This window comes from Porites lutea, chromosome 8 (genome assembly GCF_958299795.1).
Source record: "Porites lutea chromosome 8, jaPorLute2.1, whole genome shotgun sequence".
Classification (NCBI taxonomy): domain Eukaryota; kingdom Metazoa; phylum Cnidaria; class Anthozoa; order Scleractinia; family Poritidae; genus Porites; species Porites lutea.
The window spans coordinates 20,628,040-20,643,679 of NC_133208.1; the positions used below are offsets into that span (position 1 = coordinate 20,628,040).

The 15,640-nt window shown below is 41.4% G+C and overlaps 2 protein-coding genes across 2 annotated transcripts; both read left to right on the top strand.

Annotated features, from left to right (window-relative positions):
- Window positions 1-7,159: 7,159 nt before the first annotated feature.
- On the top strand, window positions 7,160-8,345 carry LOC140945334 (melatonin receptor type 1A-like). The gene is made up of 2 exons (XM_073394371.1): window positions 7,160-8,075; window positions 8,239-8,345. Exons 1-2 carry the CDS (start codon window positions 7,160-7,162, stop codon window positions 8,343-8,345), a joined length of 1,023 nt encoding a protein of 340 aa, XP_073250472.1.
- A 5,100-nt stretch (window positions 8,346-13,445) lies between these two features.
- On the top strand, window positions 13,446-14,393 carry LOC140945335 (melatonin receptor type 1A-like). The gene has a single exon (XM_073394372.1). The coding sequence runs from the start codon at window positions 13,446-13,448 to the stop codon at window positions 14,391-14,393; it is 948 nt and encodes a 315-aa protein (XP_073250473.1).
- Window positions 14,394-15,640: the final 1,247 nt, after the last annotated feature.

A 15,640-nucleotide genomic window follows, 5' to 3' on the forward strand; every position in this document is an offset into this window, starting at 1 on the left:
TGAAGATGTTCGGCTAGCCTGTGTACAGTCGCCAGAGCTATTTTTCGACCTACATGTGCCCTTTCAACTGTCACCGAAAGAACAAAATAATTTATGCAAATGTATACCGGAACACGATTAACGACTGTGATTCAAAGACGTCTCCTCTCCCGATTTTTCCTGAGGGAGGGGGGACGTCTGTACACAGGTTACGCGTCCGGGGTCAGTTTGAAATCAAAATTTTAATTGTGCGGCACATAAACACAATTTTTAAAAAAACTAGTAACTTGTCAGCGGATAACTTCAAAAAATACTTGACCTCGATGGGTCGACACCTGAGCCCGCGATAAGGTCAAGTGATACACGTCACCGGTTACCCTGTTTTGACGGCTGTCAATTGGTCAAAACATTGATGTCCAATATGTGTGCATTATCAGTTTTCCTGTGCTCCCAAACTAGCTAAAAAGTATGAGATTGAACATTGTTCGCGATCTACTAAAAGAATTAACTGGTCACCGGACAGCTTCCAAATAAATCACGTCACCTCGATGAGTTGACACATGAGCCCGCAATATGGTCATGGGATACTGGTCAGTGGTTATCCTGTTTTGACAGCTGTCAATTGACCATACTGTGAATGCCCTATATAAAAGATGTGGACTTGTCAACACACGCCAAAGACACCCGTCCCTTCTTTTTGACAGTCTCCCCTACCCAACCCGTACAATCTGTAGACGCGTACGTACGTACGTACGCTCAGTCAATCACGTGACAACCAAACGAAAAGAGGTTAACCATAATCCATGAGCATGGGGCTCTGTCCCACGCGCGCTTCGCGCACGTGGGAGCCTCGCTATTAAGTAGCAGTGGCTCGCCTAATTATAACTTGTGGGAAGTTAAGAGCACATTTTGAATGATTCTGGAACCAGTTTTAAATTAATAATCCATGGAGTTTTAACTCCATATACTAAACTATAATACAACAACTTTTGCTACAGGTACCAAGGTCGATGACTCTTATGATGCGTGGGCCGTGATAACAGGCTATGAATAATCGTGTACATATGTCGCGCAAAAAAAACTTCTGCAGATAAGAGCGGCTGAAAAAATGGAAAAAATTGCTCAACCTCTACTCTCCCTCCGCCTCTCCAAAATAAAATGCTTCTTTCCTAATAAAGTAGCCTAAGATCGGTCTATATTTTTTGTAATGATTGCCCTTTTTTTTAATCAGTTAAGAACGAACTCAAGAGACATACCTCACAGATGCCAAGATTGACAAGCTTTTGACACCGCCCCTGATCTTTCAATCAGCTCGTTTAGGGACGGACCATTAGAAAACTTATGAGGGGGGGGGGGGGGGTGGACGAAGTACAAAAAAAATATTCGCGCAAGGGAAAATTGAACGAAAAAAAAATCCATGAACGCCAATTAACCCTAAGAAATATTCATGCTACGGCCTAAAAATGATTCATACAAGGAATTTGATAACGAAAAAATATTCCTGCGGCTCGAAAATTCCCCTCCCCTCCCCCATAACTTTTCTAATGGTCCGTCCCTTAGGAAACTCATATTATTTACTGAGCTTTACTAGCCTTCGAGAGCATCCGGTTTTTTTGGCTTTGGACTGCGGTTCGCAGGCTAATTATTTACCACTTTCAATTCAATATTTGTCTGAATCTTAGTCCGTTTTCTTTCCAGCACTTTCTTTGTATAAAACACACCATACGACTCAAAAAAGTTATGTCAAGTAAATCTAATTTCAAAATATATATATATTAGCATATCCTTCGCAGACCTTAGCATTGTTGACGTTTGTGGAAACGGCCGTTTGACCTTTCAGAGCTGGTTCATTGCGATCGCCCTTTATCTAACTTTCTAACTAGTCAAGTTATACCAGAGCAATAAAAGACTCAATCAATCTTTCGATTTTGCAAGTAAAAACTATTTTCCTGATCACCACGAAAAAAATGTGAATTCAAGACAATTTTTTGTAGTTTGTGTTACCCCCGGTTGCGTGACGGTTTTAACGTGCATTTTATCATAAACATCGAAAATGAACTGCGCGTTTACCTCTCTCAGCGCGTTGCTTTTTAATTGCCCGGCTGGATTTTTTATATGTTGTACTAAAACAGTAGGACTTTACAGAGGTATAATGAGTCTTCCTAAATTTTGCAATATATTAGGTTCCAGGCTCCTTGTATTTTGCACTTGCGCAGTACACTAAAAATGGAGGACTAGCACATGGTTCGTTTCGTGCTGTAATTTCATGACTTAAATATTACATTTGGCGACGAGGATGGCTCTCGTGGGGCAAGTAGGAGAATATATCGACGGAAAAGAAGATATTGGCAGTTATATAGCACGAGTGGAATTGTATTTTGCGGCGAATTACGTCGAAGCGGATTACGAAGTTGCTACGTTTCTAGCGTTAACTGGGGCAGGATGCGTGCGAAGGAATTTGTTAGCCCCTGAACGTCCGAAAGATAAGTCCTTCGATGAGTTGAAAGAGCTTTTGGTTTCACATTACTCGCCTAAACCTATTTTGATCGCAGAACGTTATAAATTTCATCGTCGGAACCAGCATGAGAGTGAAACGGTCGCACAGCTTGTAGTTGAGTTGAAGCGACTGGCGTTGAAGTTGGAACCTTTTTGGAAGAAGCGTTACGGGACCGTCTCGTTTGTGGATTGAAAAGCGTGCAAATTCAGAAAAAGCTGTTGGCAGAGAGAGACTTGACTCTTAAGAAAGCGTTTGAAACAGCACAATCCATGGAGTTAGCCAACAAAGAAGATTTTCGAGACACCAGTGTACCAGTGGACGATACCGTCAATAAGGTCGGCAGGTATGCCAGTTCAGGGCATTCGACTGGAGACGCCGTGAATTGTTTTCCTTGTGGTGGTAAGCATTCTCCATCATGATGCTAGGCCAGGTCGGTACAATGTTACAAGTGTCACAATAAGGGTGACCTTGCTAAGATGTGCGATAAGAAAGGGAAGATGCAATCCATGCGTTATTTGGAGGTTGATTCACCTATGAATACTACCGAAGAGCAGTCTGGACTGGGATTGTACACTCTCAAGTATAAAGGACAAGGTGGATCTGGGTTTCAAGTTCAATTATTGTTAGAGGGTAAGCCAGTCAGCATGGAAGTTGACAAGGGATCAGCGGTGTCCATTGTCTCTAAGGTGGAGTATAAGAAGTGGTTTAAGCATCTCAAGTTGCAGCCAGCGTAGTTCCACTTGAAAACCTATTGTGATGAGTTATTATCCTTGTTGGGGGAAATTCGAGTCGCTGTGAAGTATCAGACCCAGGAAATGCAACTACCTCTGCTGGTCGCTCAAGGAAAAAATCCTGTGCTGCTTGGGCGTAACTGGCTTGAGAAATTGAACCTGGATTGGTTCACCATCTTCAAGGTGTCTCATGTGCCTGCTGTGGAGGATATGCTTGCTAAGTATGAAGCCCTGTTTGAAAAGGGCTATGGACACATGAACTATATAAAGCCTCCATTCAGGTCCTTGAAGGTGCACAGCCCCAATTTCTGAAAGCAAGACCCGTTCCATATACTCTCAAAGAAAAGGTGGAGCAGGAGCTTCAGAGACTGGAGGATGAAGGGATTATCTACAAAGTAAGTCAAAGTGACTGGGCTGCACCAGTGGTGTTGGTCCCCTAGAAAGATGGTTCACTGAGAATGTGCGGCGACTACAAGATGACAGTGAAACAATGTGCCGATGTCGACCAGTACCCTTTGCCTAATACAGAAAATTTTTTTGCGACGTTAGCTGGGGGACAAGTATTTAGCAAGATTGACTTATCTCACGCCTATCAGCAGGTAGAGCTGGATGAAGACTCACAGAAGTACCTAACAATTAACACACACAAGGGTTTGTACCGTTACAAACGACTGCCGTTTGGAGTCTCCAGTGCACCAGCTATTTTTCAAAGGATTATGGATCAGCTTCTGCAGGGGGTTAAGTTCACAGTTTGCCATTTGGATGAAATCCTGATTTCAGGGGGTTCCCCTCTGGAACATTTGGCAATCCTGGAAGAAGTTTTCGGGCGCTTACAAGAACATGGCATCAGGTTGAATCCGGCGAAGTGCATTTTTTTCCAGTCGGGCCTCTCGGACACTAGATTGACAAGAATGGCATTAGTCCCCTCCCTCAGAAGATGGGTGCAGTCATGCAAGCCAAGAGTCCTACCAATTTCACAGAGTTGAAGTCGTATCTACACTGCATCCTCTTCATGACCTTTTGCAAAAGGATAGACCTTGGAAGTGGACGGAGGCGTGCGAGAGAGTGTTTGTTAAGAGTAAGAAGCAGTTACAAGATTTCCTTTGCTGGTCCATTATGATCTGAAGAGTCACTTCGGCTGGCCTATGATGCATCACCCTATGGGGTAGGAGCGGTTGTCTCCCATGTTATGAAGAACGGCGAGGAAAAGCCTTTTGCATCTCACACTCTTACAGCTAGTGAGCGTAACTATTCCCAAATAGAGAAAGAGGCCTTATCCATCGTGTTGGGACTGAAAAGGTTCCATTCGTATCTGTATGGTCGGAGGTTTACATTGCTTACAGATCATCAGCCGCTGGTCACAATTCTTGAGCCGAAGACTGGTGTACCTCCGCTGGCCGCAGCAAGAATGCAAAGGTGGTCTTTGATGTTAGCAGCTTATCAGTATGAAATTGAGTATAGGAAGTCTGCTGAACATGCAAATGCAGATGCTTTGCCAAGACTGGTACAGGCATCTTTAGAAGAGCAAGGGGAGGAGGAAGAGGTGTATTTGGTCAGTTACCTGGAAGAACTTCCAGTTACAGCCCGCGACATTGCGGCTGCAACTAGAAAAGACCCGGTTTTAGCTAGTGTGTACGACTTCACTTTGCATGGATGGCCCCAAGCGCTCGATGAACCAGTGTTGCAGCCTTTCTTTTCGCGAAAGCAAGAACTTTCCGTTGACCGAGGCTGTGTGTTGTGGGTTTACGTTTGGTTATTCTTGAGAAGTATCGTGTTCGCCTGTTGGATGACTTGCACCAAGAGCATCACGGAATCTGCCGGATGAAGTCGCTGGCGCGGGGTTATTTTTGGTGGCCGGGATTGGATACTGCTATTGTTGAGAGGGTTCAGCAGTGCCATGTTTGTGCTGCCTTGGACAATTCTCCTCCAAGGGCACTATTATACCCTTGGAAGTGGCCTGCTAAGCCATGGCAGCGTATCCACATTGATTTCTTTGAGAATGGCAAGTTGAATTTCTTGATTGTTGTTGATGCCTATTCCAAGTGGTTGGAAGTGATTCCCATGGTTTCCATAACCAGCTTGAAAACCATCGAGGTTTTGCGCTCGTTGTTTGCACGCTACGGAATACCGGAAGAGGTGGTTTCGGACAACGGGCCGCAGCTAGCATCGGAAGAGTTCTCTCAATTCTTGAAGCAGAATGGAGTCAAGTTTACCCGGGTTCCATCGTACCATCCTGCTTCTAATGGAGCTGCTGAACGTTCTGTACAGACCGCCAAGACGTTTTTGACCTTAGCAAGTGCTGGAAGGCAAAGCAAATTGACTCAGTCTGGAGCATAGGCTGGCCAACTTTCTTATTTTGAATCGTAGCACACCTCACACTGTCACTGGGCAGTCTCCCGCTGAGCTGTTTTTGGGAAGGCAGATTAGGAACTGTTTCACATTGGCGTAACCGACCCTTAACAGAGCCGTGGAGGAGCAACAGTTGAAGGAGAAAGAGCACCACGATGAAGGACGAGTGAAACTCCGAGAGTTCAAGTTGAATGAAGTGGTCTTGGTTCGTAATTAGCGACGTGGCGTTAAAAGGTGGATCCCTGGAAGAATCACTCAGGTGAAAGGTCCACGCACTTACCTAGTTCGCTGTGAGCATCAAATACGATTTTGTTCATGTGGGTCATTTGAAGAGTGCTCGCTGGATCCAGTCTTCAAGCTTTGCGAGGGAGAGGAAGATAGTAATTACGCACGAAACTTCCTAAGTTCCCAAGCCGAAGTGAAGAGTGCAGTGTGGAGTCTTTCTGAACCACCGGTTAATACATCCGAGGCAGGAGGAGTTCCGGATGCAGGTAACGTAGAGGAACAGGACACAGCTGGGGTGACACCAGAATCATCATTGGGAGATGCTTTGGAGGGAACAAGTCCCTCAGGGACACCATTGTCACCGCACCCAGCACTGAGGTACCCAAGTCGGGAGAGGAGACCACCACGCAGACTCATATGTGAAATGTGAACATTGTTTAAGTAGATAACGAACGCTGAACATTGTTTATCTGTTAGACGTGCATTTTCTTGTTACTGTTGCTATGCTAACCAACCCATTTATTCGGGAGGAGTGTAATATATGAGGTTCCAGGCTCCTTGTATTTTGCACTTGCGCAGTACATTAAAAATGGAGGACTAGCACATGGTTCGTTTCGTGCTGTAGTTTCATGACTTAAATATTACAAATTTTATTTACCAAGCCGTGATTTTTTCCTTTAAAGTTTCGCAAAATTTCATTGTTTAGGAAAGTGCTGAAGATAGGAATCTTCGGGCGTTTTTAACCAAGTAAAAATGTATTATCTTGCAATATTTTTACCAAATAGTATTGTAACTGGAATACCTTACTTACCTGCCAAAGTTGAACTTGTTTCCTTCAACCGCCTTTCTTCCCGAGGGCTTTGAAAATGGTAAAATTCAAAGGTTTTAGACCGGCGACTATAAAACGAGGAGCAGCATTTCACTTTTTGGCGGTTTTCTAGAAAAACAAAATTCTTTGGAAACTTTGATTGTCATTGTCGAAAATGTTTCACCAAAGGGTTTTTCCTGACTGAAAATGAAGTATTTCGAAATTTCAGTTTTGACGGCAAATTCTCGATATTTACAGACAGCCACTATTAAGCGCCCTATTTTACCCCTAACCAACGGAGAGGTAGACACTCTTGGCTACTAGGATATCTCTTTTTTTGGGGGGGGGGGGGGGGGGAGCGGGGGGCTGCAGCTGTTTAAGTCTTGGTTAGCTGTTAGGTGTTGATATAAATGACTAATGATTTCACATTTTTCATTAATGACACGAACACCTGATCCAGTATAAAAGGCTACTTAAACGTTGAAAACAGTAGAGTTCAAATTATCACAAAGATCTTCCCAAGATTTCGCTGCATACTTTCAACGAATTCGTTTGAATCAGCCCCGTATTATGGAATATCTGCATTCCAGCGAACTCCTGAAAAGAGCACAGTATCTAGTCTGGATAGAGGCAATTTTCCTTGCTATCGTCAATATAATGGCCATCTCCGGAAACATTTCTGTTTGCTACGCCGTGTATAGAAACCAGAGACTTCGTTCGCTTTCCAATATGTTTATTGTAGCGCTAGCTGTCAGTGATTTACTAATATCTGTCAGCTGTATGCCTCTGTCAGTTGCTACTCTCGTTCAAGGCCGATGGATTTTCGGGACCAGTGTTTGTCGACTCCAGGGTGCTGCGATGTTTACGTTTTCATTAGCGTCTCTAAATACCATGGGGGTTATTGGAGTTAGCCGATATTTTTGCGTGGTGAAACCAACGAGGTACATTATATTATTCCAAAGGCAAAGAATTTTGATGTACACTGCGGTAGTATGGTGTATGGCTCTCATTGGTTCGGTGCCTCCGCTAATTTTTCAGACAGGCGGATACACTTTCCAACCAGCAAAAGCAATGTGCATGTACCCATTCCAAAGTAACATTGCTTATACCGTCTTCATCGAATGTGTGTTTGTCGCTGCGCCCTTTAAATTCATCACTTTCTGCTACGCCAAAGTGTTCTACACAGTGTCAAGATCAAATCGTGTTTTCATGCAAGAAAATAACCCTGAACAGCTCAGAGCAAACGTCGAAGAAGCAAAAGTGACCAAGACATTAGCCTTGGTCATGGCCAGTTTCTCCTTATGTTGGCTTCCTATCTGCATTATGGATTACATCGACGCAGCACGCGGGGAGCCCACTTTGCCACGACGGGTATATCTTACTTACGGGTTTCTTGCCTACCTAAGTAGTACAATCAACCCCTTTATATATGGCGCTACCAATAGGCGCTTCAGACAAGAATACAAAACCATTTTGAAAAAGATAAGTTTGATCATTACTTGTGGTCGTTGCAGCTGAAGACAGAATCGAACGTCCGATAATCCAACAAATTTAGCGGTGACCGAGCTTTAAACTATGTAAAAACAAATGTGGAAAACAGGATGTCAATGTTAGACAAGTTCAAGGCCTTTTGAGGTGATACAATGAAGACCTAACAAGTTTAAAACGAAGAGTAGACGAAAGTGCTTTGGAAAAAGAAATAGTTTTACTACTAATAATAATTAACAATTATTCCTCGAGCCCGAATGGACTCTGAGTCAATAGCTCAAACGAAGGCCGAATGGGCTATTGACTCAGGGGCTATAAGGGCGAGAGGAATAATTGTTTTAGTAAAATCCAACTGGTTGGTCGAAAATATCGAGAATAGAAAAAAATTTAGCTACTTAAAGCTAGACTTTAATCCATTTTTGCTGCCTAAAAGCCGGCGCTTTTCGCTACTAGTGGGCTATAACATATAGCCTAGTAGTAGCTCAACCAATCAGAACGCAGCATTGATAATAGACCACTGGTTGGATTTTACTAATAATATAATAATTTACCAATTTATATAGCGCGTATTTACATATGCTGATCAATAGCGCTTTACAATCATATGTTTAAGAGAAAACAAAAGTACATATCTGTGAGAAAAGAATAACCTTAGTTACAAACTATAAAAATACTTCTTAAAAAACGTTTTAAGTCGAGATTTAAAACTGTTAAGTGATATTGCTTGACGAAGCTCCACAGGCAGGCCAGTCCAGAGTTTCGGAGCTGCTGCTGAGAATGATCTTGCTCCCAATGTTGTAAGCATCTTTCCCTTGAGATGGTCCAATAAGAGCTTACCAGTAGACCTAAGGTTATATAATGAATTCGATTTTATACTAATAAGATCGCTAAGATAAGTTTGCGCTAGGCCATAAATACATTTGAAAGTCAAAAGTAAAATCTTATAGTCAATACGCAAAGAAACCGGCAGCCTGTGCAGCTCATAAAGCGGCGCTGTAATGTGAGAAAATTTTCTGATGCCAAGAATAAGTCTTGCTGCTGCATTTTGTACACGCTGTAATTTAGCGATCTCTGCCTTTGGTAAGCCAAACAATAAACCATTGCAATAGTCAAGACGGCTGGTTATAAAAGCATGAACCAAAGTAATTAAAGAATCTCTCTACAGGTATTTGTTAATACGTCTCAAGTTATGCAAATGATAAAATGCCGCATTACAAGCCTTGTTTATATGATCAGTCATGCTTAAGTTGCTGTCAAACCACGATTCAAGGTTTTTAACACATGGGCTTGGACTGATACGATTATTGCCCACAGTAATGGAACACGAAGCTAGTTTATCAAGCTGTTGTCGTGTGCCGACCAACAAAAACTCCGTTTTATCATCATTGATCATTAACCGATCTTGAATCATCCACTTACTCACCGCGTCAATGCACTTTTCTATAGCCTGTATAGCATCAGCTTGAGCAGTGTTGCCGAGTGGTTTAAACCTCAGATACAGCTGCGTATCATCTGCGAAACAGTGAGCATCGGGAGGATAATGTTCCACGATCTTAAACAGCTTAGACGCATGAATTATGAATAGCAAAGGCCCTAAACATGAGCCTTGGGGTACCTCGCAGTTCAAGTCAAAAGAACGAGAGAGAACTCCATGTACAGAAACGCGCTGACTTCTATCAGACAAGTACGATCTAAACCCATTCAGAGCAGTCCAACGTATGCCAACCTCGTCAGATAACCTCTCTAAAAGTATTCGATAATAAACAGTGTCAAAGGCAGCACTGAGATCCAATAAAATTAACCACCACCATCTACACGACTTGCATGTAGATGTTCTCTTATCAATAGAGCAGTTCCACCACCAGATCGATCAGATTGTGTGTGATCAAACAGCTTGTACCTGGGTGGGGTGATTTCGGCTCTGCACGCATCATCAATTTCTGAGAGCCATGTCTCAGTTACTGCGAAAATATCAGCTCCAGATGATTCAACATCTACTGACAGCTACTGACTATGAAGCATCACGGAACAGGCATAAATAGCTATTTTGCTGGCACGGACCAGGGGATTAGGTACGTTAGGAGGAATTATATTCAATTTCTTTGTGACATGTTTAATTGTTCGTTAAAAATTTTAATCAGTCAAGGAGGAGCTTTAGGGGAGCTTAGGGGCATTTTTTCATTTCTGCAGCCATTTCGCTACTGAAGGTGTTTAGCATTATATACCTCTGTCCCCCAGTTGTCTGCATTGCAGCTGATTTTAGCACTTTGGGGTATGCGCTCCTTTGTTTTTTACAAAGTGGTTCCGTATTTATTTTATTTGCATGGTTTTATTTGTCTCCGTCCTTCTGCAAAAATTTAAGCTATACTCTTTTGCCCTCCACTCCCCAACCCTGAGAGGGTACTCCCTATAATGGCTATACATTAAGGCTCCTACCGAAAGCAGTACATTCCTCAGGCTCCCTGGGTATATTAATTAAAGGCCAGGAATTTCACATGATGAGGTATATGAAACAAAAGGGAAATCTTGTTTGAGATATCTAAAAGGGTTTTTAATACAAAATATTTCGAAATGATGCTATTCTCTCGCACTTTGCAATAAAACTGTCACGCGTGGTAATGAACTTAGCTTTTGCACCCTGTAATGACAGGCCATCGCATTTTGTTAGAAAACAAGTTGTCGAGCTCTGTTATCAACGCTATTAAACTTTTTAAGTTGGAAAAGAAACGAAACTCTCGGATGATTGATGTGCATGTACAAGAAAAATCATTTTCGACATTATGATAAGAATTTCAATTACAATAGATGGTTTTTCAAATTCTTATTTAGCATCATTCTTATAAGAGAGTACGAAGCCTTTGTTGCAGTAGGAATAAAGTAAAGTTACTTTCAAGACTAAGAGTAACTGCACTATATCTTCATAAAATAAGACCTTACTATGAAAATACTCAAAAGTAGGTTGAGTTTGATCGTCCGGGTGAGCGTATAGTCCTGAATAGCACTGTTCTTGTTGACAGTGAGTGACGCTTCGACAACCTGTGCGGTGGTTAGGCCTAGATACAAATATCACGAAAATTGCCTAAATATGTTTCCGGAAGTTCCCAGTTGTTTTTCTAAATATCTCGAAAAAGTTCTAAATATCTCAAAAATATCTGGCTTCGTTTCATAAATGTTACTTAACAGTATAAACAACAAAACAAGCCGCTCATCTAAAATTGCGACAGAAATTTCAGTAAATTTCAGGAAATTCAGTATATCCTTGTACAGCATCAAACTCTAAGCAATTTCACATAAATTCAGCCTTGTTTACAGCACCCCTCAGCCTTCAAGAAGACTAGGGCACTGCACTTTAATACAGACAGAGACCGTGAAAGAACATTAGGTGCTGGAGGTCTTAAGTGGTCTAAAAGGGACACTACCGTTTGGTTTGGGCGTGGCTTAAAGGGTACGTCCTCAGCCATTTTGTTGAACATAAGCCACATTGCATATATTAAAAATGGAGAATATAGCTGAATCTGTTTACAACAGGCCCATATGTGGAGATTTGTTTGAATTTCTGTCACTGAAATGCCCATGCCCTAATTAGCATTGAGGTAGCTTCTTAGAAAAAACATGATTTCAGTACTTTTTTCGTAACAAAATTCTAAATATCCCAATTTTTTTCTAAATATCATGAGATTTTCTAAATATCCCCAAATCTTCTAAATGTCTTTAAAAATATCCGGATTATTGTACCTAGGCATAGCGGAAGTCATCTTCAGAGTCAGAATGAGTTGTATCACGCCAATTGATGGTATTATACTCTGGTTATTGCCCTGATTGGTCAATTACGTCGCGATGTTATTGGTCGTCTTCCAGTTAAGCCGTGATGTTATTGGCTATGAAGACTCGTAATGTTATTGGTGCGTTTGGATCCGTCTATTGTTAGTCAAATTGTCACTTGTCCAGTCGTTCTCTCGTAGTAAGTTGTGCTTGATTTTGTCAATAAGCCGTTTTTACGGTGCCGGTAACTGTTGACTACGATTCAGTGGCGTTTGTTTTAAGTTGGTAAACCAGCTTTCTAAAGTGAGTCGTTGATAGTAGTCTGTAGAATACGTAATACCTGTTGCAAAGTCCCAGTCGATTTGATGTTCCGTCTGAAAATGGTGTTCAGCAATGTGATTGTTGACGCCACCATTTCTCGTCGCTCATTTGTTTTCGGTCATTCGCGTGCTAAGGTTTCTGTCGGTTTCAACCATTTAAGTATCCTGGCAGTCGCAGCATTTGATCTTGTATACTGCTCTACTGTCTTTGTCCTTGACGTTAGTAAGTAGTCGTCGTAAAGTGGTTATCGGTTTGTGTGCAACACTTATATTGCAAGCTTGTAGTATACGTGCGATAGTTTCAGAGGTGCCTCTGATGTACGGTATAGTCGCTGTCGTAACAGGGCCAGAGTTGACGTTGGTTTGAGTGTTGGACTACGTTCACCCGGACGATCAAACTCAACCTACTTTTGAAATGACACATGGGTTCAAACCTTTCACAGTTTTATGAAAATACTCTTTAGGAAGATATTGGATGCAAATGAATTAATTTCAAGTTTTAATAAACCTATAAACCAATCACAAACAAGGAAACATCTGCGAAGTGAATGAAGCTTACCCGACTACTTAAGTGATCACTATCGAATTGCCCCGTGCACTGAAAAACATGAGGGACCTTAAGATCTGAGGAAGACGACGGCAGCGAAAACGTCGTTGAAAAGTGAATTCGCGTTCTTTCAATATCTTCATCACGATTACTCTAAGTCACGAACTTTGTCAAATGTAGATGCATATGAACCCTCCTAAAAGTTGAATTCCTAAGAACCATATCCAAGTTCAGAAAGAGAGAGAAAATTGCGTCCTCGCTTTTGTGTACTTCCCCTGTAAAAAGTGAAAATAGGTATTTTCACGTCGCAGTCGTGCAGTGACGGCAAAGAAATGTACAAAAAAGCGTGATGCGCGTGCCAAATTGTTGTTCTGGTTATTAAACCTATTGCTTTTTTTGACGTTCTTGTTGCCGTCGCCGTCGTCGGAACTTAAGCGCCTAGTTTACCCCTAAATGACGGAGAGGCAGACACTCTTGGCTACTAGGATATCTCTTCTTTTGGGGGCAGCTGTTTAAGTCTTGGTTAGCTGTAAACAATGAATTCAAATTAACTTCAAACTTGGTGTTGATATAAATAACTAATGATTTGAAATTTTTCATTAATGACACGAACACCTGATCCAGTGTAGAAGGCTACTTCCCTTAAACGTTGAAAACAGTAGAGTTCAAATTATTACAAAGATCTTCCCAAGATTTTGCTGAATACTTTCAACGAATTCGTTTGAATCAGCCCCGGATTATGGATCATCTGCATTCCAGCGAGCTCCTGAAAAGAGCAAAGCATCTAGTCTGGATTGAAGCAATTTTCCTTGCTATCGTCGATATAATGGCCATCTCCGGAAACATTTCTGTTTGCTACGCCGTCTATAGAAACCAGAGACTTCGTTCGCTTGCCAATATGTTTATTGTAGCGCTAGCCGTCAGTGACTTACTAATATCTGTCAGCTGTATGCCTCTGTCAGTTGCTACTGTCGTTCAAAGCCGATGGGTATTCGGGACTACTGTTTGTCAACTGCAGGGTTTTGCAATTTTTACGTTTGCAATGTCTTCTGTTAATACTATGGGAATTATTGCAATCAGCCGATATTTTTGCGTAGTGAAACCAACGAGGTACATTGTTTTATTCAGAAAACAAAGAATTTTGATGTACACTGCGGTAGTATGGTATATGAATCTCATTGGTTCAGTGCCTCCGCTAATTTTTCAGACAGGCGGATACACTTTCCAACCAGCAAAAGCAATGTCCATGTACCCATTCCAAAGTAACATTGCTTATACCGTCTTCATCGAATGTGTGTTTGTCGCTGCGCCCTTTACACTCATCACTTTCTGCTACGCCAAAGTGTTCTACACGGTGTCAAGATCAAATCGCGTTTTCACGCAAGAAAATAACCCTGAACATCTCAGAGCAAACGTCGAAGAAGCAAAAGTGACCAAGACATTAGCCTTGGTCATGACTAGCTTCGCCTTATGTTGGCTTCCTATCAGCATTATGGATTGCATCGACGCAGCACGCGGGGAGCCCACTTTGCCACGTAATATGTATCTCACATATGGGTTTCTGGCCTACCTAAGCAGTGCAGTTAACCCCTTTATATATGGCGCTACAAACAGGCGCTTCAGACAAGAGTACAAAACTATTTTGAAAAAGATTAGTTTGATCTTTACTTGTGGCCGTTGCAGCTGAAGACAGAATCGAACGTCCGATAATCCGCCAAATTAAGTGGTGTTGGAGCTTTTGTACATACAAGTTGTCGCACTGCGTTATAATCGCCATCAAACTTTTTGATAAACTTGCAAAAGAAATGCCAGTCTCGGGTGATTGGTGTGCATATGTAATAAGAATCATTGTCGGCATCATAATAAAAATGTCAATTAGAATAGATTGTTTTTCAAACTCTAATTTAGTATTATTCGTAATAATAGAGTACGAACGTTTTGTTGCATTTGACATAAACTTAAGTTATATTTCAGACCAACACTGACCGTACATTTTATCTCTTCACAAATGAGAACTTAACTGTATGGAAATATTCTTTAGGAAGATGTTGGATGCGAATGAATTAATTTCAAGTTTTAATAAACCCGTAAACCATTACAAACAAGGAAATGTCTGCGAAGTGAATGAAGCCGACGGACGGCTTAAGTGACAAGTGTCAAATTTCTCCGTGTATTATTGGAAAACAGAGAGGTAGACGCTCTTGACTACTAGAATATTTCTACTTCCGTAGTTTTGGAGATATATTTTGCCACTGTTTAATTCTTGGCTGTGAAAGAAGGAATTCAAATTACTTTCTTGTTTGGTATTTATATAAATAACTACTGAGAAAACATTTTTCATAAATGAGACGAGACAAATACCTGCTGTGAAAAGACTACTTCCTTCAAACATCGAAATCAGCAGAACTCAAAGCATGGCTACATATTAAGGATCTTCACATGAATTCTTTCAACAAATCCGTTTAAGTCAGCCCCGTTATGGAACATTTGCTCTACAGAGAGCTCCTCAAAAGAGCACAACATTTAATCTGGACTGAAGTAATTTTCCTTGTTATAATCAACATAATGTGGCCATCTCTTGTAACATTTCTGTTTTCTGTAAGGCCCCCTGCAGACCATGTATATAGCAACTGACCAACTACTTTATTTAATATTTACTTGATGACCCCCTCCCCCACTTCATATCTCCTCGTATATGCTCTACAAAGTATATCGTAAATGCTCTTGATTTTTGGCCATCTCAGTTTTAAAAGGAAATAACAGGAACAAGAAATAACAAACGCATTGAACAACTGACTTTTATCTCACTTCGTTGTTTTTTATTTAAATATATAAATATATTGAAAAATATGTTGAAGCAGGCGAAACGTCAAGTTCGATATTATAAAGTCAGTTATACAATGCATTTGTTATTTCTGATGTTTGTAAAAGCAG

Coding starts and splice junctions, on each gene's coding strand:
- LOC140945334 (XM_073394371.1), top strand. CDS start 7,160: ATGGAATATCTGCATTCCAGCGAACTCCTGAAAAGAGCACAGTATCTA. Junction 8,076..8,238: donor AACCATTTTGAAAAAGATAA/GTTTGATCATTA, acceptor GATACAATGAAG/ACCTAACAAGTTTAAAACGA.
- LOC140945335 (XM_073394372.1), top strand. CDS start 13,446: ATGGATCATCTGCATTCCAGCGAGCTCCTGAAAAGAGCAAAGCATCTA.